Raw genomic sequence first — 25,791 nt, forward strand, 5'->3', positions numbered from 1 at the left:
CCTCCTTCCTCTGACTCTTGTTCCTGCCCACCAGAAAGCACCTCTTTCCAATTATAGGCACCAGCTTGTCACCACCACAGCACAATGCCAAGATTTCCAGACCCCCACGGATGAGTTTGGCTCTCTGAACCAAACCTCAGCACCACCTCTGCTCCAGACAGTCAGAGGGTGACACGGTCCCAAGGTGTCACAACATCCAGAGATGGCAATGCACTGCTCTGGCCATGACCTGTGCCCCAACACCTACCTCTGGTTGAGTCTGTGAGCTTGTAAGACCCTGGTGGCAGCTCCCAAGGACAATGGAGACCTGCAGCTGTCCATGTGAGGGGACAGCACGTGCTCCACCCTGTCCCACCCTACCAACAGTGGTGTGGGCCACCTACAGTGCACCCCACAAGGGAGAGCCTGGGGAAAAGCTGCAAAACCCCTCCTTGAGTCCACATCAATGATGGAAAGCTGTAAAAAAACCCCAAACCCCAGTCCCGCATCGCTGCTGGCAGACATCCTGCTCAATCTCGCCGTTGCTGCCGCTGTGCCGGCTGCACGTCACCGTCGGGTCCGCGTCCCACCTCTCTCCAGGTCACGTCCTTCTGCCTCCTCGCAGCATGGCCGGGTGGGCAGCAGCGTGGCCACGGCGGGGGGGCTGTCTCCTACCCTACAAAGACTCAGGCTGACGCGAGAACAGTTTTTGGCTGGGCGGCGGGGCCGCGCCTACGAGGTCAGGTGCCGTGGAGCTGAGCGCAGCCACAGCCACAGCTGGGCCGCCAGCAGGAGGGTCACTCGGGCACGGTGCTCCCCTGAAGAGCTGGAGGCTGCCAACACAACAAGACCCACGTGAGCTGGGGCTCTGTGTGCCTCCCTCCCCGCTGCCCCTCAAACCATGCCAGGCTGGTGCCCACCCAAATACCCGACCTCATTGCTGGGCTCCCAGGCCCGCTGCATTTACTCTAGCCTGCCCTGTACCACGCAGGTACCATCACCTCCCTTGCAGCTGCCTGCCAGCCCTTCAGAAGCTGCCAGCAGTGCCCTCACAGCGCTCAGGTGACAGGGACAGGGCACATCTGGCTCCCTGCCCTCCACACCCCTTCTGTCTGCGACACACCACACGTCCCAGCCACCTTCCCCATGCTGCTCGCCCCACAGCCGCTCGGTTTGGGGGTGTCAGTCCCCTGCTGTGCCCACCCCGACCCCGATACTTGCCCCTGCAGCTCTTGCCGTCCCCTTGCAGTGTCCCTGTCACACAGCTACACAAAGGCCCGTCCGCCCGGCTCGTGCAGATCTGCTCACAGCCTCCGTTGTCCTCACACCAGTCTGATCGTGTGCCCACAGCCCCTCGGTTTGGGGGTGTCAGTCCCCTGCTGTGCCCACCCCGACCCCGATACTTGCCCCTGCAGCTCTTGCCGTCCCCTTGCAGTGTCCCTGTCACACAGCTGCACAAAGGCCCGTCCGCCCGGCTCGTGCAGATCTGCTCACAGCCTCCGTTGTCCTCACACCAGTCTGATCCTGGACACAAACAGCAAAGGGGGACACCTGAGCCGTGCTCCCACAGGGTCCTTGGCTGCCCGAGGCTGGGATGGCAGACAAACCCCCCAGCCTTCCCTAGGGTCCCACACTCACGCTTCCTCCGGATAGGCCCCACTGAGAGGATCTGCTCCTTGGACTCCTCGGCGAAGGCGCTGGCCATCCTCGTGTGCTGAGGGCAGTTCTGTTTGGGGATAAACACCACCTCTGTCACCCTCAGCCTCTGCCCAGGCCTCCTCTGTGCCCCTCCACCTGTCCCAGCTCCCTGCGAGCAGGATCAGAGAGCACAGGTCCCAAGGTGACCTGCCGTGACAGGGCATCTCCTCCCCATGCCTAGAGGGACACACAACCCTCCCATCTCACCCCTAGGGCTACATCTCTGGTCACCTGTCCGATGCCACATCATCCAGGGCTCAGTGCACTCTGGAAGAGCCCTTCAAATCAAGCATCCCCTCCCTCTGCACTCGCCCCACTCACGATTTTGCAGGAGTATTTCTCGGAGTCGCAGAGGGAGACGGCGCAGTGCAGGTGAACCTCGTCGTAGTCCCCGATGAACTTGAAGACGGTGACGTGGAAGCGACACGTCAGGGACACCCCGTTCTCCTCTATGCCAATGGTGTTGTCCTTCATGTTTTGGCACCTGTGCAAAGCACTGATGCTCAGCACCACCCTCCTGTGACTGGGACCCTCCCTGTCCCCATAAAGCCCCTCACCCCAGCTCCCACAGTGGGGTGTTTAGACCCTGCCATGGCTTGTCTGGACAAGGGTGTCATTCCCTGCCTCTGCCACCTCTCTCTGGCATTCCCAACTTCCCAAAAGGCCTGTGCATGATCCATATCCCCCTGTCTCCTGCAGTTAGGTATTGTCCACAGCATCACTGACAGAAGGAAAATGCTTCTCTCTGCAGCTGGTACTCTGTCACACGCAGGGCTTCTGGCTGTCCACGCCAAGCAAATTAACTCCTGCTCTAACAACACTGCTCCTCACCCTTTCCAGATTTTGATCCACCATCCCACTGGCCTAAAGGTCCTTGTCCCAGATGATGCCACCACCCTTCCAGCACCAACAGACATCATGAAAATCAACAGGGCTCATGGTAGCTCACCCTCCCTCGATGATGAAGTAGCGCAGTTTGTCGTTGCTGTCCCGTGAGGGGGTGGCGTAGCACTTGTTCAGCATCAGGATCAAGTGGTTGGAGTCAGCCCCCACCACAAAGACCCCCACGTAGAGCACATCCCGGGTGGTGAGCACCACCTCGCCCTGCCGGTACGGGTGCTTGTAGGACGAGTTCTTGTACAGGGCCATCTTGGTGGTGAAGCTCCCTTCCTGTGTCGGCACCGTCAGGTTAATCACGCTAACGATGATAAAAAACACTGACTCAGTCAGTGGAAAGGTTTTGAACCCTCAAATTGTTGCCTTTCTTCAGAACCAGCACTGCCTCACTCACTGTAACAGGCCCTGCTCCTACCTGAGCATCGGCCGCACGACTGAATCCAGGGAGATCTTGATGTCCAGCTCATAGGCACAGGAAAACTCCACATTGATGGTCCTGTCCCGGGTGATGATGTTGCCCGTGTTGTTGGCACTCTCGATCCACACCGTGTTCTTGTACACTATGTGAGTGCTGTTGGACTGCAGAGGGAGCACAGGGCACTGCTTAATTCCAGTTGTCCCTGCTTCCCTGCTCCTAATGAGCACCTCTAAATGAGCTGGGTGACAAAGGACCTGCTGCTCCTCCACCTCTGGCCACAAAGGGTATGGAATGGTGGGGCTTGGAGTTACATCCTTACTCTACAAAACCTCCCTGTGTTCTCCTTGACCCCCATCCCATTAAAGCACCTCCCAAGTATCACTTGCACTGACCTGCCCCAACCCTGGAGTTGAGCTGGACTGCAGTGGACTGTCCCACACTCCCAGCCCTGTGTGCCCCATGTCCCAGCTCACCTGCACCAAGTTGCCACAGTTGCCTTTGGTGTTGTTGATCTGGAAGGAGATGAAGTCTTCCCCTTCAATGCCAGGGCAGTGGCGGTCGTTGACCCGCACACCCTCACGCTCAAAGCCCAGCTGGAACAACTTGCACTTCGAAATGGACACCTCCATTTGGGCGGCCTTGCAGGTCACCTCCGCATCAATGATGTCGTGGGTGGCTGGAGGAGAAGATGACACAACTTCAGATCACCACAAATGACCCCTTGGCACTACTTTCCACCACCAGAAATGGGCTGGGATCATCTCCTGTGGTGTGCCCTGCCCATCCTACACTCCTGCTGCTCCAAAATGCTCCCAAACCAGAGATGCCCATAATGTGCACCCCAGAAAAGCTGTTCCCTGCTCTCTGCTCCCCACCTGAACTGTGCATGGTCAGGAAAACCCATCTTGGCAGAGGTCACAGCCCTCAGCACGTCCCTTCCCAAAGCCCCTGTGGCATAACGGCCCAAGGTAGAGCTCGGCACTGACCCCACAGCCAGGAGCAGAGGACTCACTGTTCCCATAGGGCGGGGGCTCGATGCAGCCGCACAGCTCCCCGCCGTTGTCCAGCTCGCAGGTGCGGTTGGGGCAGTCGGCGCCCACGCAGGGATCTTCCACCACTCCTGCTAAACAGCACAAGACACAGCAAAAACACAACCTTTACCCTCAGTCTGTGGGGCAGCCATCTCTAGCACCTCTCCCCAGTGGGACATGGCTCCCCTTGATCTGAACAGCCTCAGTTCTCTTACAGCAATTCTCCTTCTCGATCCACTCGGTGCCCAGGATGCCGAAGGTCCTGCAGGCCTCTCCGTAGGCAGCCAGCGAGCCGCACAGCTGGACCTTCTTGTGGTTGTAGCAGCCATCCAAAAAGCAGGACTCGTAAAAAGGCAGCGGGTCCAGGAGGCCGTAGCAGGGCTGGAAGAAGCCTTTCATGTCAGTCAGCTTCAGGCAGTAGCTGTCACTCTGCAGCTCCTGGATCTGGACGTTGTCGCAGGAGGCGGCGTATTGCGAGTACTGCAGCTCGTTGCAGCTGTGGGCACCAGACATGTCATGGGGGCTCCTTTCATGGCCAGCCCTGCTCCCATTCCCGCTCCCACCTGGTGAGAAAGGGCTGGCTGTCCACTCACCTCTTCTGCATGCCGTTGGTTTTCCAGCTCTGTGCCAGCACCACACTGCTGACGGCCGGCTTGCCCCGCAGCGTGGCATAGTCGTCGGTGCGGTCGCCGTTGAAGTTGCCGCAGAGGCCACACACCTTGTTCTGCAGCCGCTCCCCGATGGTGATTTTGATGACATTGAAGCCGTTGTAGCGGATCTGGATGTCAGGGCTGGAGTCAATGACCAGAAAGCCCTCCTGGCTGAAGATCTTGGTGGACAGCCCTGTGACGAAGGGGATGCTCACGAGGCTTCCGTTCACCTAGCACAAGAGAAGGACACGAAGCTGATGTCCCTCCCATATCCTCTGCCTACGGATGTGGGTGTGAGCCTCTCATAAAAGATTCGTCTGCTTCCCACTATCCCAGCTGTGAAAACATTGATAGTAGTCTGGGGCCCTTGTGGAGACCACTGTGCAGCCTGGACTGCCACCCACCATCCCCTCCCAGCCCCACTCTGGAGAGGCTGGACACCCCTGACGAGACCTCACCTTGACAGTGTTCCTGTCACTGATGAGGATCTGCTCCTCATTGATGTAGAAGTACACGGGGGAGATGATAGTGAGGTTGGGTGAGGACCACTTGTCGAAGTTGATGATGAGCTGGAAGGAGAAGTCAGGAAGCTTCTGGCAGATGGTGGAGAGGACGAAGGCGCAGTTGGCGGGGAAGCGGAGGAAGGCGCCGTCGAAGGTGCGGAAGACGCCACCGCCGGCCGCCAGGCAGAAGGAGCTGCGGGTGCTGAAGCAGCCGCGGACGCCGTTGCGCAGCGCGCACTCCTCGTCCGACTTGCAGTGCCGGGGGTCGCACTGGATCAGGTTGCGCCGGAAGCAGCGGCACCGTCGGGTGCAGTCCCCACTCCAGAAGAGCTGCTTGGGCTGAAAGAAGGACCCATCACCAGCTGCCCCATCAGCCGGGAGGATGTCTGGGACAAGGCTTACACCCCTCCGTCACATGACAAGCATGAGCAGGAAACAAGGGCAGAGGAAAGGGTGCAAAGAACACGCTGGCAGCTTGCACCTACCTTGCAACATCTCTGCTAGCCACACTCAAGAGTGCACTGCCACCACAACCTCCCTCACCTCTTGTGCACACACAAAGCCACAGTGCTTGATACCTCCTTGGCTCTTTTTTGCATTCTGCCAGCCACCAACCCATCTGCAAGGAAGCCCATATGACAGTACCCCGAAACTGGCTCCTCACGCAGCAAAGGCACCTGACACAGAACAGTCTCACTGCCATAAAATACAAGCCACTATGATATGACCAATGCTATCAGCAACAGGACTCTGCTGCTTCTAACTCCTCAGTGACATCCAGTAGCTACAAAAAAGGAAATTTCATGTGAAACAGTAAATCTACAATGTGTGAATACATAGCACAATATGATCATACAAACTGGACTTTGGCACTCATCAAAGAGTCTTCCCAGTCACCACCTTCTCTCCATTGCAGCTCCACCAGCTCCCTCCTGTGCTTGACACCCAGGTCACCTTCACCCAACAACTGCATGATGGGTTTTTTTTTGGATAGAAAGGCTCCCTATGCAGCACACCATGGAAGGACATCCCTGTCCTCTCTAGACTTTCTACCAGCCCAGCCTGTCATCCCCACTCAAACTCTGCCCAGAAATATCATCCAGAGGGAGGAAGCACTCCCCAAGAGCTGTGTACCTCGTAGTATTTGCCGTCAGAGTAGCAGCCACAGTTGTGGGGCAGGATGCAGCTCTTGCCATTGAGGACATAGCCAGGGTCACACTGGCAGCCCTCCACGCAGTAGTGGCTGCAGTCGCTCTTCAGCCGGATGGCAGCACATCGGGGCTGGCACAGGGACACGCAGCTCTCGTAGTGACTGTTGGGGGGACAGCTGACAGCTGAGCAGGGGACAAAACAGACACAGATTAGCTCCATGGACACCACCAACCTGGCTCCCCACCAGGGACTGATTCAGACCTGTCATGCGTGGTGCCAGTCTGTGGCCTCACCACCCTGTGAGAGCAGGGCCCCTGAGCCATGAGCTTGCTTGTTAGAAGGGAAAAACGACACAAATTTAATTTTCAGTCTCGTTAGCAAGGACAATTACTTCCCATCTGATTTGCCAGACAGATTGGCTGCCAGGGATGCATGCGGTGCCCATCCTCAGGAGCCTGATTGAACAGCACATCGTCATCTTATTGACAAGGGGCTGCAGCTTCATTAGAACAAACACGCTCTGCTGGCATTGAGGCTGACTGGCATAATCCCTGGTTAACAGTGGGGGATGGCTGATGCCTTCTGAGCTTGAGGCCTTCCATTTTCCATCCCTGTCCCTTCTGAGCTTGAGGCCTTCCATTTTCCATCCCTGTCCCTTCTGAGCTTGAGGTCTTCCATTTTCCATCCCTGTCCTTTCTGAGCTTGAGGCTTTCCATTTTCCATCCCTGTCCTTTCTGAGCTTGAGGCCTTCCATTTTCCATCCCTGTCCCTTCTGAGCTTGGGGCTTTCCATTTTCCATCCCTATACTTTCTAAGGTTGAGGCTTCCCCTTTCCATCCATGTCCCTTCTGAACCTGAGGCTTACCCTTTTCCATCCCTGTACCTTCTGACTTTGAGACTTCCCCTTTTCCATCCCTGCTCCTGCTGTACCACATGCAGCTTGCGACAACTCCAGGAGAATACGGTGTCCCAGACTTCACCCACTTCACCCAGCAAGCGTGGGAGGGATTGGCTGCCAGGCCATTGGCCTCCCCGTCCCTGGCACCCCAGGAAAAGAAGGACCTGGAGGCAGGGTGGCACTTACAGCACGAGGTGAAGTTCCTCCAGCCAGTGATGGCAATGCCCTGAGTCTGGCACGTGCTGGCATAGTTCTGCAGCCAGCTGCAGGCTGTCTGCATGGCCCCCCCATCCACACAGGTGTCAAAGAGGCAGTTCTTGTAGAAGAAACCGGGACTGATCTTGCTGTGGCACTTGGCAAAGACACCACTTTGGCTGGGGATGAGGCTGCAGAGCTGCTGGGGCTTCCAGAATCCTTCCACCTTGCCGCAGGCCGGGCAGCGGTCGCCGCAGCCCACGCGGCAGAACGCGTCCCGCTTGGCCCAGCTCTGCACAAAGTCACTGATGCTGGTGGCCGGTGTGCCCCCTGCGGCCACCAGGTCGTCCTCGGGGTTGCCGTTGTAGCGGCCGCAGAGGCCGTAGGTGAGGTTCTGGAAGCCCCGTGGGATGGTGACAGACAGGAAGGTCTTCCAGTCGTACACCACCTTCAGCCCGAAGTCTGTCTCCACCACGATGTGGAAACCGAAGGCGAAGATGTTCACTTTGCCCTGGCCCAGCTTCAGGGGCAGGTAGAGACGCTCGTCGTTGATCTGCAGGGAGGAAACAAAGCACGCTGTGAGGGAGAATGACGGTGGGAGCTTCCACAGAAGGACACAAATGAGGGTGGCTTGGCATTCTCAGAGAAAGGTCCCTGCTGACCTCGCCTCCGCAGCCAAAACAGAAATCCTCTCCTAAAGTTTTGCCTGGCAGCACCCTAGGATGAGCCCAAGCATGACCTGACCCCCAGAAAACCTTGCAAGCCATAAGGCCTCCTGTCTAGGGTTTTGCTCCACAGTTTGGGAGTCACACCTGCAGAAATAATCACAGCCCTCATGGCCCTGCACTCACCAGCACAGTGTATTTGTAGGCACGGTGGATGACAATCTTGTAATTAAAGACCTCCACTTCCACCTGCTTCACCCACAGGGCCAGAGAGGTGTCCCGATCCTCGTTCTTGGCCGTGACAGTGAACGCCGGGAACGTGTCCGAGCGCTCCACCCTGGGCCGGGAGATGGTGGTGCACAGCACCAGCTCACAGCTGCTCTGGAAGTCGAAGGAGTAGCCATCAAAAGTCAGGTAGTGCCCATAGCCTGAGATGATGCAGGAGGCATCGGTGCGGGTGTGGCAGTAGTAGAGGCCGTTCTCCTCCAGGCAATACTCGTCGTCCTTGCAGGACACATTCTCGCAGTACACGCTGTTGTCCGAGCCGTTGCAGTAGCACAGGAAGTGGCAGGAGATGTCCATCCAGAAGGTCTGGTTGGTGGCCAGCTGCCGGCCCTCGAAGTTGCAGCCGCACTCGCGGCGGGGGATGCAGCGGGTGCCGCGCAGGGCGAAGCCCTCGTCGCACTGGCAGCCCTCCGAGCAGGTGTCCCTGCACACGGGGCCCGAGGCCAGGCTCTCGCAGGTCTCCACGCAGCTCATGCACTCCTCAAAGTGGCTGTTCTCCGGGCAGGAGAGAGCTGCAGGGTTGGCAAACACAGAGCCTGAACCCCCAGCTCCGACAGCACGGGGTGAGGAACAGGCAAAAAGTGGGTGGTGATGGATTCAGGGGAAAAGGGCAAACAGTCCCAGCACCTTCTGGCCACTGGCTCATCCCATCCCCTTTGCAACCCCTTCTCCCCTCAGCCATCACCTCCCTCACACCTCAGCCCTGTCCTGCCATGTGCCAAACATCACCTCCTCCTGTTATTTCCCAAACACCTCCCTGAAACCTCTGAGGCAGAGACAGGCACAGCCTCCCCACCATCTACTTCCACAACGGGATTTTTCACATTTGCTTCTGAATTATGAATGTTTTCCCATCCACGGCAAGTTTACAGCGACAGCTAAAAACCAGCGTTATTCAAATTATCCTCTGGTGGTGGCGTACGGCACCGCCAGACACCATCTGCGGCTCCGGAACGCTCCTACAGTGCCCCATAAAACTTCTGCTGCCTCCTGAAATGCCACCCTGAAAGCGCTTCCCTGGGAAATCTCTCTCTGCTGGCACCAGAAAGCACTGCCTGTGATTCCAGCACCCCACACAAAAAGCTGTTCCGCCTCTGCACGCCCACAGATCCCCACCAAAAAGACTCTGCCCAGGTTTGGTGGGTTCCAAACTCCCTTCTCCCCATTCTGGGTGATGAAGAGCTTTGGTGGACTCACGGCAGAAGCTGTGGCTCCTCCACTGGCCAATGTCCACGTCGGCGTTCTTGCAGGCGCTGGCGTAGCGTGCCACCGAGTCACAGAGCTCCGACACGTTGCCCCCGCTCTGGCACAGGCGGAAGAGGCACGTCCTGTAGTAGGCTGAGACATTGACCACGCTGTGACACTCCAGGAAGGAGCTGTTGGTGGGGTCGTTGATGATGCCGCAGCTGGAGCGGCTCCTGTAGGACTTGAGCAGCTCCGAGTCGTTGTTGCAAGCCATGAGCAGGTCCCCGCACTCGCCGTTGCAGATCTCGTCGAAGGTGGTCCAGCTCTCCAGGAAGAGCTCCAGGTTGTCCGTGAACTTGCCCTTGGGCAGGCAGAACTCGTCGGTGGCGTTGTCATTGAAGAGGCCGCAGAGGCCCCCGGTGCAGTTGAAGTAGGAGGTGGAGAGGCGGATCTCCAGGAGGCCAGAGTCGTAGTAGCTGATGGCCAGGAGCCCCTCGGACTCCATCTCGGTGCTGTTGCCAGTCCGGTAGATTTCCAGGCGCCCAGAGGGGTGGAAATAAGGCAGCTCCACGTCATAACCATTCACCTACAAGGAACAAGGTGGAGAGGCTTCAGGGAGGGTGACGTGGCTTTGTCCAACCACACTGTGCACATTAAACACTTTCTGACCCAGACCCTCCCTCCAAGGCCCAGAGCCTCCTCCGAGTGAGGGCATACAGCTGTACCTTTTGGTTTTGCCCCACAAAAAGCAATTTTTCTTCCAGAGAAAAAGCAAGTTCAGGAGAAGGAGGCAGGAAAGCTTCCTCAGCAAACAGAAGGAGCAGTGCTGTGGCAACAACTTCACAGACACCCAAAGGGCCTCCACATGAGGTTCAAGTGTCTCTGTGGTATCCACAGCCACAGACCCATAATCTCCATTGCATCACACCACAAGCCACCACCTCCCACCTGTCCCTGGTCAGCACCTTTACCTTAATGTCTGACAGCCTGGTGCCTCCAATCTTCACCTCTTGGCCGGCCGCCTGGACTCGCATGACGCGCGGCCCATTGGGAGCGGAGCCGACCTTCTTCTGGTTGATGTCCACCTCAATGAAGTCTGGCCTCTCTGGGCAGGTCTTGAGCAGCGTGTAGGACTGTTCCAGCGGGTAGGGGAAGGTGATGCCATCAAAGGTCTGCAGCACCTGGTCCTGCCCCACCAAACACACGGTCTCCCGCTTTGGGTAGCACCCCCGGTAGCCGTTCTCGATGGTGCAGATCTCTCCCTCGGGGCAGGTGGTGTTGAAGCACCTGGCCTCCCCACCAGCCTCGCAGTGGCACTGCACAGTGCAGTCTGGTGACGCCCAGAAGGACTCCCCGATGGTGTAGTAGCGGCCGTTCACGTCACAGCCGCAGCCCTGCACGGGGACGCAGCGGTCGGCGCTGAGGACGTGGCCCTCGGGGCACTCGCAGCTCTCGGTGCAGGGGGAGGCGCAGGCCAGCGGGGCCGTGAGGTCTGAGCAGGTGGCAGGGCAGCTGCTGGCACACACCGAGTACTGGCTGAGCTCCGGGCACTGCACGGCCGCCGCTGTGGGCGCACAGGGGTGACAAACAGAAGGGCCATGTTACAGCGCAGTTTGGGGTCAGCTGCCACCTTCTCACTGACCACAGCAGAGACAACACAGTGTGATCCATGAACCCCTCAGTGGTAGGATTGGCCCCTCCATTTCCCACACAGGCCTCCCTGGCCCGTCCTGGGCTTCTCCAAAATAGCCCCAAGAACCACTGAGTTGCCCACAGCTATTTAAGGCCACAAGGATGGTGGACTGACCGACCAGTCCCCATTCCAGTCCAACCTCCAACTCTCCTCATGGCAGCTGATGACGTCCAGAGCAACACAGAGCTCCCACCTCATGCCTGACTTGTGCCACGCTTTTGCCGGAGCAAGGGTGTGATGCCATGGAGAGGAGGGACCCATCAGTTCTCTCCCAACTCCCTCCACTTCAGGCAATCCCCTCCTGTCACGCACTCCTGGGCACACAGGCAAACCCCTGGCATTGCTGCCCTCCTCCCAAACACTCACCGCATCCCGTCTGGCTCCTCCACTCTCCCACCGAGATGCCCAGGGCCTGGCACACGGTGGCATATGCCTGGATGGCCTGGCACAGCCCAGTGCCATTGTCCTTGGCGCTGCAGAGGTCGTAGACACAGCTGTGGATGAAGGCAGTGGGATCCACGACAGAGCCACACTCCCAGAGGGGCCCCCCGCTCTTGTTGATGAAGCCGCAGTACTCGGGAGTGAAATACAGAGCCTCGGTGGCAGGGTCGCAGAGGCTGCAGTTCTCCAGGCAGCCCGTGGAGCACCTGCGCTCGGGATGTGGCACCTGCCAGCTCTCGCCCAGGTCCGGCACGGATGTGGCCACCCTCCCGTCCGAGCGCAGGACGTCATCCTCGGGGTCTTTGTTGTAATTGCCACACAGCCCGCACGTGGCGTTGATGTACGAGCCCGGCACGGACACGGAGGCATAGTGCTGTCCGTCGTAGGTCACCAGCAGGCCAAAGTCAGTCTCCAGGGCAGTGGACAGCCCGCTTTGGTAGACCTTGATTGCACCCAGTTCCAAGGAGATGGGCAGGGACACCACCAGGTCATCCACCTGTGGGGACAACACCCGGCGGCTGAGCCAGCGCGTGGAACAGCAGAGCCCTCGTGCTGGGGCGCAGACAGGACAGCCCTGTTGTAGGGTCTTGGGGGAGGGACATGCGCAGAGGGACAGCCATTGGTAAGCTACAGGCACTTTGTGTCACCCGTGCCCATTCCCCAGGACACACACGGCCCAGAAGTGCCATCCCACACTCTCCAGGCTGCTGCCACCTCAGAGGAGCTGACCTGGCAAGTTCTCCCCTTCCAGCAGAGCTCTTACCTTTGCCTTCCCAAAGCCGCCCTTGGGGAGAACAATCTTGTGTGAGTAGACCTCCACATAAATATCCCTCAGCCAGGAGACGGAGGAGCCGCCTCGGTTCTCATTCTTGGCCTCCACGTTGAAGTAGGGCAGCTGGGAGCCTGGCCAGCACTGCCTGGCGAGGAGGTAGGAGCAGGAACCCTGGAAGTGAAAGAGGAAGCCGTCGAAGGTGTGGTAATGTGGATCTCCGAACACCACGCAGGTGCTGCTCTCCACCGGCACGCACTGGAAGAATTTGTTCTTCGTCTCACACGCCTCGAAGGGGCCACAAGCCATGTCCTGGCAGAGGATCTCATTGTTGAAGTCCAGGCAGCGGCACTTGGTGGTGCAGTTGGCGTTGTCCCAAAAGATCTCCCCTTGACGGAGAAACTGTCCTAGAAAGACAGAAAGGGAAAAACCCACGCTACATCACTTCTTGAAACAGAAACACGCTCTGAGTTCACCCTTGGGGGGGGTCTGCTGGTCCTGTGATGGAGACCACCACCACCGTGTCCTGCTGCCGGGCTTCTCGGCTGCTTTCTTTGTGCAAACTCCCAGCAAGAGCCGCTCAGCAAACCCCAAGTTTCATTTCTGATGTGTGGTGCATCCTCTTTGAGTCCTGCCCACGCCACGAGTCCCTGGAATGCTGCGAGTGCCATCACAAATCCAGGGTCAGTGCTGCAACACGCAGGCTGGAAAAATTGAAGGTTATTCCACACATTTTGGACACCCACCACGCTGGTTCTTCTTCAGTATTGCAGGGCACAAGAGGCATTTGTGCTGTTTTCCAAAGGAAAAGCCCCATTTTGAGGCAGTTTCCAGCACTTTTGCTGCACTTGCACCATCCTCCAGCTTTGCTGTCACTTCCACAGTTCCCCTGTTCACATAACTCTGCTGGTCAAAAAGTCACTCTGTCATCAGCAGCCCCAGGAGCAATTTACTCCCATTCAGGAAGAGCTCGTAGTAGTTACTACACCAAAGAGCTGTTGATAAGCAACTTCCACCCCACACAGGAGCCCCAGCAGGGTGCTGAGTGATCTCACAGCCCCAGAGAGGGAGCGGGTTTGGCTGGTGAGAGACAGGAGAGGCAGGAAGAAGGCTGGAGAACAAGGGTGGCAAGTCCCCTTGAGAGTTTCTCTCCCCTCCATCTGGCCATTTTTCACACTCCTCCGGCGCGTGGCTTCTGCCTGAGTTTACCTCTCCTAAACTTTTTGTTCTCTTCCCTGCCTTCTACCAAAAAAAAAAAAGAAAAAAAAAAAAAAAAGCTATTTTCTGCTTCCCCACAACAAATGTCTCCTCTTGGCAAGGCCCACGCTCCAACCACCCTGGTGTGGGGAATTTGGGAAAGGGATGTCATTCGGATCCAACACCTCGTGCTGCACCTCCTCTCGTGGAGGGCAATCAGCCATTCACCATGAAATGTAAATCCAGTGGCAGGATCTACTCGCACTCCTCTTGTCACCTGCAGAGCTGAGACTGCTTTCCAGCTTCTCTGCAAAGTTCAGCTTTTCTTCCTGGGGTCAGCAGCTGGAAAATGCTGGAGCAGCTGGACCCAAAACTCTGCTGGAGCTGCAAGAGCCATGGAATCTCATGGACCTTGAGAGGTCCTAAACTAGGACATAAAGAAGCCACGTGTCTCCAGTGTCTGTCAGCAAATGACAATCCCCTCTAGCTGGAAAGACTCCTGGAGCACAGTGGATGCTCCTGACAGTTTTATTTGTCAAATGGAAATGCAATAATCTCTCAGCAGCAGAGCCCCTGTGCAGCCTGTGTGTGCATCGATGAATCCCTTTATGGCCCCGTGCTGTCAGTGACAGGCACAGACTCTGTAACTGCTGCAGACACAAGGCATTTGTCCTGCCTGCAAAACCTGCTGTTCCTCCTGTACAAACAAGGGAAATGGCACCACAAGATCAGCTTCCCTAATTTATGGGCAGGAGGAAATTGCTGTCCCTGGGTCTTTCCTGTTGCCACCAATTATTGCAGGAACTCAGAGATGTGCAAGGACTGAACCCTCTCTTGTGCTTCTGTCCCTGCAGCTGCAGCACATGGGGACGCCCTGGCAAAAGCACAGATCATGTAGCACCCCAACAGCATCACCTTTTGCTACACTGCACCCCAAAATTTGGGGACAAGCAATGCCATTTCTCCCTTACCTCTCAGGCTGCAGCCGTTGGCCGGGTCTATTTCTCTGCCATCTATTTTGAAAGCCCAGCGCCCAGGGACATTTACGTTGGTTGTTTCCTCAATATTGACAATGTCTGGGCTTCTGGAGCCTGGGATGCTGAAAAAGTTGGTGAGATTTCCACCATTGAAGCCAGCCTAAACCAGAGAGAGAGCAAATTCCATCACCCATCTTGGCAATGAGAAAGCCATGCTGCATTCCCTCACTTCTCTGCTCCCTCTGAGTACATGTTCTTTAGTTTTAACAGCTCTTTCTGAATATTTCTGTTTTCAGGTAGTCTAAATTTCTGTTTTCAGGTAGTCTGGATGTGAATGAAAAGCTAAACAGGCACTACAAGCAGAAGGGATGTGTATTCAGAGATTTATGTTTGTATAGATACATATGTATGTACATCTAGATCTAAGGGTGTGTGAACCGAGTGGCCAAAATAAATAAAGTGGGGGAGCAATGTAGGGAGAGATAAAGTGAGCAAGCAATGTCGGGGTGCCGGATTCCTGCATTCCTTATGCAGCAATGTCCCCCTCCTCAGGCAGAGGGACTGGCTGTGGCACTGCTGCCAGCACCAAATTTTGGAGTGCTTATGCCACCGTGCCCAGCAGTTGAGTGCAAGCAGTTGGGTATGCTAAGGGACTCAGTGGCGTGAGCAAGCATGGATACTTTGGAAAAGCCATAGGCAGTCATCCAAGAGCTCATCAGGGATGGTGATACGGGGACAAGAGCCTCACCTGAGCCATCACCCCGCCGAGCCCAGTGAGGGGGTCCCCTCCGCTGGCTGTGCCCGTGGTCCAGCTGATTTCGTGGTAGTTAAACAAGGCAAAGGATGACACCCCGTCTGTGATCAGGACAGCCTGGAACGTGTTCACCTGTGGAAAACCACGGGCACATTCACAGGTGGAACGGCTTTTCTCCTGCCCTTTTGCCACATCGGTGTCTGGCCTGGGTGAGCCTCACAGTGATGAGCAGAAGTGGAATGAGACCCAAAATACGTTTGTTCTTGCTGCCACAGCTCCAGCAGCTCCCATTCTGCTCCTTCCTCCAGCTGGGAGCATGTGAAGACCATCTCTGATCCAAGGGAACGCCAATAGATGGCAGCACGAGAATAAGCTGACGGGGAAGGAGCAGCGGGCAGGGTTTGGTGGTTGCGATCTGTTATCTCCCATTACCCTGTCTTAGCTTTCTTCCTGCATTATCTTTCCCGGTTCCCTTCCACATTCATATCCTACAACGCTGCTGAGGTGGATTACATCCAAGCCAGCCATGTATGCCCTGCACTTTGCTGGCTGCCAAATCCCCTCCCTACCTGCTAAATCCTCTGCTCTTGTTCTTCCTTTCACTTGAGATGACTCTGCATCCCCCCCCCCCCCCACAAACTCCATCCACATTCCAGCCAGGATTCAGGTGGGAAGAGCCCATCTTCTCTTTTAGGGCTGTGCAGAAAGACAGAAGTAGCTCCTTCCCTTGAGATATCCCCTCCATCCCTGCAGATCCAGCAGCAGAGCTCAGCACTGGGAGCTCAGTCAGTCACTTCCCTCAGTTCCCTGCATTTTCCTGTCCTTCCCATCCCTGCCCTGGGACCATGCCCTGAGAGCAGCTCCTCCTGCCTCTGAGCAAGCAGGATTTTAGCAGGGCACCAAGTGTGGGCTGCCTCTCTTTTAACTAATGCAGAGCAACCCTTCTAGCCTGGCTACCTGGGCAGTGCACACTGGGGAGGAAGCCACAGCCACAGAAACAATTTCCAGGTGGTTGGGAAAGCCCATGGATCCAACCATTTCCCACTGGGACGCATCAGGGCTTATACTGCCAGGAGCCCTGAGCACTGCAAGAAGTGGGTGGCTGCTGGAGGAAGAGGAGGGCTGGGGGTCACTTGGCACCACGTTCCATCCCCTTGGAGCAAACCCACTGGCTCTAAGGATGCCTCGGAGGGGAGCCCAGGGCTGCCTGCATGCCACAGGGGATGTCACTTCCAAGGAAACGAGGCCCCTGCCAGGAGAACTCTGGAACACGGAGGCAAAGCAGCTCTGGGAGCTGTCAGGAGAGAGAGGGAGAGGTGTGGGCAGAGCTGCCTCTCAGCAGCTGCAAATGGCACAGTTCACACCAGGGCAGGCAGGGCAGGGAGTAAAGCAGAGCCACTTCCACTCCTCATCCTTTCCCTGGCATTCTTTCTGCTACTCCTGGTTTCCTCTTGCTCACCTTTGCCAAGCCCTTGGCCGTGCTGGGAGGTCACAAACATGTCACACGTAAAGGCAGTGCCACTTGGAGGGTGCCGCAACAGCTTTTCCATGCTCAGGAGCTTCTGGGAGGGTGGCAAGAGGTGAATCTTACACCTGGCTCTCCTCATGAAGAACACCTCCATCAACCCCCAAAATTCCCCTCTTTGGAGCTCCTGGCCATGGAGCATTCTCTCTGTCCAAATCTCAGAAAATGATCCTATTTGCTCAGGTGACATCTCCAGGCAGCAACTGCAGCGTCCCTGAGGCCACATTCCCAAATATTCTGCAGCTTTTCTGCACTGCGATGAAATTCCTGCTTAAGTTGCATGGTGCTATTCCTCGTGCCAACCCCGAGCCCTGGCTGCTGCTGAGCAGGAAGGCTGCTCTAGAGCAAAATAAATTGCATTGTGTTGCAAATGTAATTCTTCAGGCAATACACGGATCTCTATATTGCTTGCTGTCTGAAAAAAATATATATATATAAATATATATATATGTGTGTGTGTGGGGGCTTTTCTGCAAGTGCTGCCAGGACTGGCAAAAAATATGCATCAAATCTCAAGCTTCTTTAACAAATGGAAAAGAGCTGAGCTGTTTATCAGAGCCAGCTCCTCGAGACAGGAGAAGCTGGGTTTTGGCACTCACAGCACACAGGCTGAACAACCCAGACGAAAGCTGGGATCCCTCACTTGCTATTCAAGAAGGGGCTGGGGCAGCCTGGTCTAGAGGAAGGTGTCCCTGCCCATGGCAGGGGGTGGAACGGGGTGATCTTTTCCAACCCAAACCACTCTGATTCTTCACCCCAAGCTCCAGCACAGCCCCTACCAGCAGTCCAGCACGGACCTCCCGACATCAGCTGCAGTCACAGCTCACAAATTCACCAGATATTTGAAAGCTGTCCATGCCCTGACAAACATCCCACCGCCATCCCTCTCCTGTGAGTTACAGCTCACACATTTAAGGCCATGTGACATGGCCAAGTCATTAGTGTGACTCTGAGCAGCGTGATCAATCTCCCATGCAGGCAGGGAGCTGCCATCAGAAACATCTGAATTTGTATGCAAGAAATGCATTATGATCAAGCCAAAAAGTCCTAATTGGTGTCAGAGCCTTGCTTAGATCCTTCAAACACTGAGGAGGAGATGCTTTCCCTGGAGATCTGAAAGCAGGGAGCGAGGCTCCTACAGGCTCCCAGGGGAGAGAATGTAAGGACCGTGGTGCTCCTCTGCCCAGAAGAGAACTGGGGAGCAGGAACACAAAGTGTCTCACTCAATTTTACACACGGACGATGAAGAACACTTCCATCAATCCCCAAAATCCCCCTCTTTGGAGGGGACAAGACTTAAAATAAAATACTCCCCTCTTTACAGAGTATTGTCCATTTAAGATTTTTTACAGATCCCAGACATTTTACAGTTTGTGTCCAATTGTGGCAAATAGCAAGAAATTAGTACAGAGACAGCAGACAAAGAATGCCCTGTATGGGTACCAGTGTCAAACGCATCAGAATTTCCTGTCAGGCACAATGTTCATTGCAAGAACAGCTATCGACCATTTCTAGCCAAGCCTACCTAACATATCCACACTTCCCTTCGAGGACTACGTGGACAGTACTTAAAAGGTGAAACATTTGCTGAAAGTGTCACATTTAATACTGGGATTCATCCGAGGAGGGAGGAGCCTACAGCTTCTTGTTACTCTTAAATCAGTTGGACAGGCAGGAAGAATGTTACTGTGGCAGGCCAACTGATGTGATCAGAAATAAACCCAGTATTTATTTTAATTTTGAATTTAATAGCCATTCCTAAGATTTTCCATAGGTTTAAACTCTTAAAAGGGTGTTAAAGAAACACTCTCTTACAAAGAAAATTCATTTGAACTTAGTATTGCAATTCAGCTCTTTTTCCTGCTCAGCCAATGAAACATTTATCTGTTTCCATCTGTCATCTGTGAACGACAAGATCGTCTAATAACGCTGTTTGCGAATTCCCCTTTGTTGTTTGCTGCATATAAAGGAAATAGATTGTTATTTTCCTAAAAACAAGCGCTGAGCATTACACCAAGACATAAAACACACCCACGAGAAGCCACTTACGGGCGTCGTGCTGCTTCCCCCGTAGAACGTCACCTCCTCCCAGGTGACGATGAAGACCCAGAGGGCAGAGAAGGAGGCCATGTCCCTGAAGTGCCTGCGGATGTCCCTGGAGGCCCTGCGGAGCAGCTCTGGCTCCGTGCTCTCCCGGTAGTAGATCTCCCCGCGGATGCCGTTGTGCACGTCGGCCCAGAAGGGCGCCACGAAGGCGCGGCCGTCAGTCAGCGGGAAGGCCTCGGGCGTGAACTGGCTGACCAGGGCGTTGAAGGAGATCACGCCGTTGTTGTTGACCTGTGTGGAGACCCCCACGGTGTCTGAGCAAAGGTGGTTTAGCAGAATAAGTCAGCACAGAGAGGCTGGTTTGGCAGGAAATGTGGGCACAGGGGGGTTGGGTTTATACAAAGACCGAGGGTGAGAAGCCTGAGCATGATTCAGCTTCATCCTACCCATGATGGCCAAGACTTGGTGCAGGAAGCCCCAAAATCCTGAAAATCTGACAGGAAATGTGGGGAGAGAGGGTTTGGGTTTATGCACAGACAGAGGGTGAGCAGCCTGAGCATGATTCAGTTTCATCCTACCCATGGTGGCCAAGACTTGGTGCAGGAAGCCCGAAAACCCTGAAAATTCTTCAAAATAGGGTTGTACAGGGGAGGCACCCATCAGAGCTGGATGGCACCCAAATCTGCTGAGGCACGGCTCCTGGGATTGCTGAGCTTTTGGAGAGCAGCTCTGCAGCACTGGGGGATGTGGATGATGGTGACACAGGAAAAAAACTGCCTATGGCTTTGTCACCTGTGACAGATCCTGGGGCTCCCCAAGAGCAGGGAGGCGCCACCTCAGCCTCCCCAGAGTCTGCTGAAGATGCTCCCCAAAACAACATTTTTACACAGAACAGACCACAAACGGCACTGCTGCCCTGGATGCTGGAATCCCCCACCCACACAAAGGCTTGGAATGGGATTCTGCTTTCCCAGAGCTGCTGTGCACAAACACCACCTGGAGAATGGATGAGTCTTTGCCTCTCTTCTGATCCCACAGGGACCACAAAACTTGGGATGTGGCACAGTCACGCTGACTTAGGCCCTGTCTAAGGTTTAGGTGAGCTCAGGTGACCGCTCTCAGCCCAGCCCTGGTGTCTCCTTAGCCAGGCTTTTGCTGTGCCATCACCTGGGAGCAGCAGCAGCCTGTCCTTGTCTGGGCCCCCAACAAAACTGCTGCCCCTTTTCCCCCCTGCAGGTCCTGCATGTTCTTGTTTCTTGTCATGGAGCAGGAATAATGTCCCTTGTGTCAAGCCCTTCACTTTGCTGTGCCATTTAATCACCCACAAAGAAAATTTATTGCCTTTTAGATTCCTTTCCTATGAACATTATCCCATTAAATATACCTTTGACTTTCTTAATCATAAAACCTATCAGTTCATGAAATCTAAGAACTTGTCAGGTAGCTGCTAATAAATCTTCCAATTCCTGATAACAGGCAGAGCGTGTTTAAAATGCAGCCAATAATGGCAAGGAAAAGGATGAAGGGAAGGTCTGCTTTCTCCACTTACATAAATGCTTCTGTACGGGGCTCCAAAAAAGATGAATGGCACAGAGATCTTGATTTCAGGGGAGCTGCCATCATCGACTTTGGGGGTTTTGGTGTCGTTCTGCCAGTATGGATACAGGCTTGCCATGGTGTGAGCTGGAAGGACAGGGAGAAGAGTCCTGAGGGCAGGGTCAGGACAGTCCTGATTTCAGAGAGGCCACAAAAACCAGCACCAAACCCCAACATCAGCAGCCAAGGGATGCTTGAAGCCAGGGCAGAGCTGCTGGCTGTGGCACTGGCTTGAGGGCAGGCTCAGGGGGAAAAGCATCATCCAGGTTAGTCGAGGCACAGCAGTGCCCACAAGCTGCACCACAGCTGCAGTTTTTCCTCCCCTGGGACTGTGACCAAGTCAAACCCCCTAAAGTTTTGGCTTCACAGGAGGACAGCAGGTCCATGCCCTGCTGCAGGATGGGCAGGACTGGCTGTTCCACGCGGTGAGGTGCTCAGGGGAGCAAGCAGCACCAATTCCACCCCCCAGAGCCACGTTCCTGGCAGTGTCCACCTTCCTCCTGCCTGCTCCTCCCCTGCCAGGGCTCCTGGCCCGGCTGACAAGCCTGAGGGGTCACGGCTGCTCTGACATTCCCAGCAAAATTCAGTTTCCTCCTAAAAGGCACTGCCAGTGAACATAATTGTCTCTCCCAAAAGTACTTCAGAAGATGGTTTTGACACATTTCAGCCTGCTGCTTTTTTACCAGCCTAAAATCCATCAGCTTGAGGCACAAGCAGCCACTTCAGGCTCCAGGTCACACTTCCCTTCTTGTCCCAGCCAGATTTCTGCTGTCATTTCATGCCCTGCTCCTCCAGTCAGCTCCTCACAGAGCAAACGGGGATTTTTCTGGGTTTGCCTCCCCCTTGTCCCCTCTTTGATGCAGGAAAACCTCATGACATTCAATCTGGGATGACAGAGCCCCCAGGCTTGGAACAATCCCGGCTCTGTTCACCTGGATTCAGGACATGCTTTCATTTCCAGGACCCTGAGCTCTTGGGGGGCCTCCAGGCTGCTTTGTATTCCCATGGACTCACAAGGGGCTCTCCTTGATGCCCAGCTCTGAGGATGCTCCATGCTGAGCATTAAGGAGTCACTGATTGACCCTTCCCAGGCTCCAAATTTCCCTGGGAAAAGGGAGATAAGGGGAAATCTGGCCTAACCCACGGGCATCCTGATTTCCTAAGACACTGGTGTGCCCTGAGTGCCCTGTTGGGCATAGGGGAGGTGGCATTGATGGAATCCAAGTCATAGCCCTGTTTTCACAGACATACCTAAAGGGCCACAGAAAAATTCCTCCTGCCAGGCAGTAAAATAAATAATTTCCCAGCTGTTACACACCTGATGAGTTATCACAGCCAAGGCACAGCTACAGGACATGGATTTTATTATTTTTTTAAACAGGAGGCTCAGCAGACATCCCTCAATTCTTCTTTAGCTCTACTAGTGCCACACTACCATACCTGCTCAGCAGCCCTAACACAGAAATTTTCCAAACTCCTGCTTCCTCTGGAGTGCTCCAGGTGCACACACAGCCATACAAATTATAAACACAAGCAACCTCAGGATTCTCAGTCCCTTCCTCCTCATGGGACACACTCAGGTCACTCTGGTTCTTGTCCTTGCTCCAGCCAAGGAGCTGGGGGTGTTTCCCAAGCCCTCTGGGGTGGTTCCCAAGCCCTCTGGGGTCTCTGGCCACAGCCCAGCAGGGCAATATTTTCCTGCTGGGAGATACTCACCTCGCTGCTGTGCTGTTATCACCAAAAGGGCCACCCAGGCTCCCAGAAATGATCTCTTGTTCATCCTACAGGAAGGAGACAAACCCAGCCATGCATCACATTGGTAGGAAAACTCATCCTTGAGGGGATTCCCGAAGCTGCCTGACTGCTGCTGACACGTGGACGTTTCAGAGCTTCAGGTGAGGTCCCTCACCTGCCAGGCAGCCCTGAAACGCCTGGTGATGACAGCAAATCACTGCCAAAGGAAGCCCAGAAACACCTGGAAGAGCTAATTTCATGTTTGGGAGCTGTGAACAGCCACAGCTCTCCGTGTGCTCCATATTCTTCTGAGCAATTAATTCCTGGTCCACTTAGAGCAGGGATGGCCACTCCTGGCTGATCCCAGGAGGAGCAGCTGTGCTCCAGGCAGCAGAGCTGTGATGAGCTCTCATGGTCCAGGGGCTTCAACTTCAGCTAATCCTCTGCCCCGGCTGCCACCACAACCATCACTCAGGGGGCTGGATGAGCGTGGAAGGAGCACAAACATTTACACAAGCTGGGCAGCTCCTTGTACAGCAATCAATGAGAGACAGAAAGAGTGCAGATCCAAAATGAAAGCGAAATCCTGAGCCAGCTCTAATTCCTTCTGTGCCTAATGCAATTTGTTACTCGTTATTAATCCAATAGAAAATATTGCTAAAACACCTGCTTCGATTTCTTCGCCCATCGATTGCGCTTGTTCCGCACGGGCAGGGCTCAGGGAGAGCTCCCAAGAAGGTCTGGGATTCTCCCAGAGTGCTGGGAAGGGACGTGGGAGCTTCCCACACCAGCTGTGTGCACAGCCTGGGTGCCAACAGCAGCCTCCCCACCCTGCCAGCCTCAAAAGTCTCCCTAAAAACTCAGCGTCTCTGTGTGTTCTCCCCATGGATCTGTTTTTATGGAAAATGTGGATCTACAGATCCAACTGCTTCTAATGCCACAGAGCACAGGATTACAGGGGGAACATCCCTTCATTTATCCCACATCATTCCCATTACTCGGAGAGTTTGGAACACAGTGGAAGGAAAGTTCTTTGCTCACATCAACGTGAGCACATTCTTCATGGGGAAAATTCATTCCACCAAGGAAAAGTTTTAGCACACTCCCTGTCTTGGTAAGGTGAAAGGAGAGTGGCAGAATTTTGTATAGATTGTAAATCAGAGTCTCATTAGCAGAGGCCAGCAGAGAGTGACCGGTGGGGACTGGCAGTGCGAGGGTAAGAGCAAAGCAGGACAGACAGCAAAGAACACGCTACTGAACACATCCCATCCAAAAATACAATTTTTTAGGTATGGAAAAAGAAAAAATTACCAACCTGTTTGTAGGCTAGAGGAGCAATCAGGTCTGAAATTTTAGACCAGTCTTGGTAGAGCAGGGCGAAATCCTATGTCAAGGGAGAATGCATGCCCGTCCTGCCATGCCAATTATTGCTGATGACTGAAACGATGGCTCAGTCCTTTGCTCTCCCAATTGAAAACTCCGTTTTCCTCAGTGCTCTTCCAGGGCTGGAGCAGTGTTGAGTTGCAATCACAACTGTTGTTCCTCTGTTGATAACCAGCAGGCTAATCTGGAGATCAAATTCTGGCCTGGAGAGGGAGAGAAGCCTCTTTCTTCCCCAAAAGCTCACCCCCTTCAGGTGGATTCAGATGGAAATGCCAGAGAGACAGAGCTGGGCTCGCAGCTCTGCTGCTCAGGGAACAGAAAACCCAACCCTCAGAAGAACTGAGCCCCTTCCTCCTTTGTGTAAAGGGGGGAAAAAAAAGCACCCATCTATATAAAGTTACAGGATTAGCATTAAACAGTGCTAGGCTTAAAGCGCCGTTCAAAGGCACTGCCCTGAAGTTTCCATGGAGTTGCTTTGCCATCCAAGTCCTGCTTTTTTACAGGTGGAAAAGGAAAAACTCACCCAGTCCAGCCCACAGAAGGTTTCCTTGCTGTTCCCATTTCCACCCTCTCTGGTGCTGGTGGGGAGCTTCACTGGGGGACTGCTGTGAGCATTATTATCATTTTCACTCATACAGCTGCAGTTTCCACAGGGATTTTCCCTGCCTCCGGCACCTGGGCTGGCCACAGCTCTACATTTGAGTCCAATCTGTACCCCAGAAAAGATTTCAACTGCTTTGAGTTGGTTCATATCCATGTTGGATGGGAGGGAGAGCTGGAACAGCAGCCAAGGGGTGAAGGATCCACCTGCAGAGCTACATTAGAGCTGATTTTTCATCCTGCAGCAAGGCTCAGGTCAGACAGGCACTGCTCCGACCCCAGCAGTGGGAAAACAGCCTGAGCTTGGCTGATTTTCCCCTCTGACATTTGGGGTGGGGGCCTTTTATTCCCTATTTTCCCTGCTAGGAGGTCTTAATTCCTCTTGTCCTCCCCGCCCTTTGTCAGGAACAGAGAGGAGACAGGAATGCCAGCAGCCCAACAAGAAACCCTGACTTTTTTCCCCTGGGTGCTCCTGGCAGTGTGTTCAGCAAGTTTCCTTCAAAAAGCTGTCTCTTACCTCAGCAGTCTCTCCTAGCACATCAGGGCACCAGGCAGCTCACTGCCTCCACAGCAAATCCCAGAATTTGCTTTCCTTCCATCCTCCAAGCATGGCCTGGCTAGCAGGAATCTTTCATTTTTAAATTTATTTTTACCTTTTTCTAAGCCAACAGCTATTTTAGGAGGGCAGGGGGATATCAGCACTGACTGATATTCCAGGGGCAGATTACTTCCAGCCTGTATCCCAGCTCTTCCCTTCCCTCCCATACATTTTAAACACAACCAGCTCCAGGAAAATCAATTGATTCTCCTCATTCTGTTTTGTAACAGAGAGAAAACTGGTGAAAATAGGTTTCCCTCTGCTCCTTTGTCAGTTTAATATTCTGGTCCTGTTTGTCCTGGGCAAGTGAACACTGATGAAGTTTGATTAGGTCTCGCTGACTCTTTGGGGAAGATTTTGTCTTCCAGCCTCTCTTCTTTTGGCAGGGATGTTCCCATCATGCAGCGCTGAACACATCCCAGCTGAACAACCAAACACCTCTTGATAATTCTAGCAGAAAACTTCCTCCCATGCCGTACCTCAAGGAAAAACAAGCATTCAAAGGTGCCACAAGGGCTTCTGTGGCTGCTTGACCTTGGCACAGCAGCCACAGGCAGTGCCTTGTCTCATTCCCATCTCAAGGAGCTGGCACAGCCCATGGAAGATGCCCTGGCAATGGATTTGCCCAGGAGCTCTTTCCCATCCAGAGGAGCATCTCTCTCCTCCTGCCTCCCCCAGGTCATTTGGTGCAGGCCATGAGGGTGAAATTTCTTTTAACCCCAAGGCCAGTCCCTCTGAGGAGAGAGAGTGGGCTTGAGCTTTATTCCTCACCTGGAAGTGGGGATGAGTCCCAGTCATGGGGAAATACAGTCCAGAGGAGGAACAGATCTTCCAGCTCTCCTGGAAGTGACTTCCCCTCTCCTTGCAGAGGTGAGGTGGCTGTGCCCAAGCTCATGGACAGACAACAAAACCATCAGCAGGAC

General features: G+C 54.6%; 1 protein-coding gene across 4 annotated transcripts; it reads right to left on the reverse strand.

The window, feature by feature from the left end:
- TECTA (tectorin alpha) lies at positions 1–25,749 on the reverse strand. 4 transcript variants are annotated; one of them, XM_068172206.1, is made up of 24 exons: positions 23,603–25,749; positions 22,270–22,334; positions 20,507–20,640; positions 18,961–19,248; positions 15,381–15,518; positions 14,627–14,792; positions 12,453–12,865; positions 11,615–12,185; positions 10,527–11,119; positions 9,568–10,141; positions 8,272–8,882; positions 7,412–7,973; positions 6,311–6,510; positions 5,132–5,515; positions 4,617–4,903; positions 4,239–4,519; positions 4,005–4,115; positions 3,466–3,668; positions 2,990–3,153; positions 2,627–2,875; positions 1,999–2,161; positions 1,618–1,705; positions 1,387–1,503; positions 1–812 (listed from the first exon to the last, which is right to left on the reverse strand). In XM_068172206.1, the coding sequence occupies exons 2-24, from the start codon at positions 22,331–22,333 to the stop codon at positions 712–714; spliced, it is 6,462 nt and encodes a 2,153-aa protein (XP_068028307.1). In that variant the 5' UTR covers position 22,334; positions 23,603–25,749; the 3' UTR covers positions 1–711. The 4 variants fall into 4 exon arrangements, 3 of the variants coding, with proteins under 3 accessions (XP_068028307.1, XP_068028308.1, XP_068028309.1); XM_068172207.1 differs by lacking the exon at positions 23,603–25,749 and having other exon boundaries at positions 22,270–22,852; XM_068172208.1 differs by lacking the exons at positions 1–812; positions 1,387–1,503; positions 1,618–1,705; ... (1 more) ...; positions 2,627–2,875; positions 2,990–3,153 and having other exon boundaries at positions 3,505–3,668; positions 3,979–4,115.
- Positions 25,750–25,791: the final 42 nt, after the last annotated feature.

Source organism: Anomalospiza imberbis, chromosome 24, assembly GCF_031753505.1.
Source record: "Anomalospiza imberbis isolate Cuckoo-Finch-1a 21T00152 chromosome 24, ASM3175350v1, whole genome shotgun sequence".
Taxonomy (NCBI): Eukaryota; Metazoa; Chordata; class Aves; order Passeriformes; family Viduidae; genus Anomalospiza; species Anomalospiza imberbis.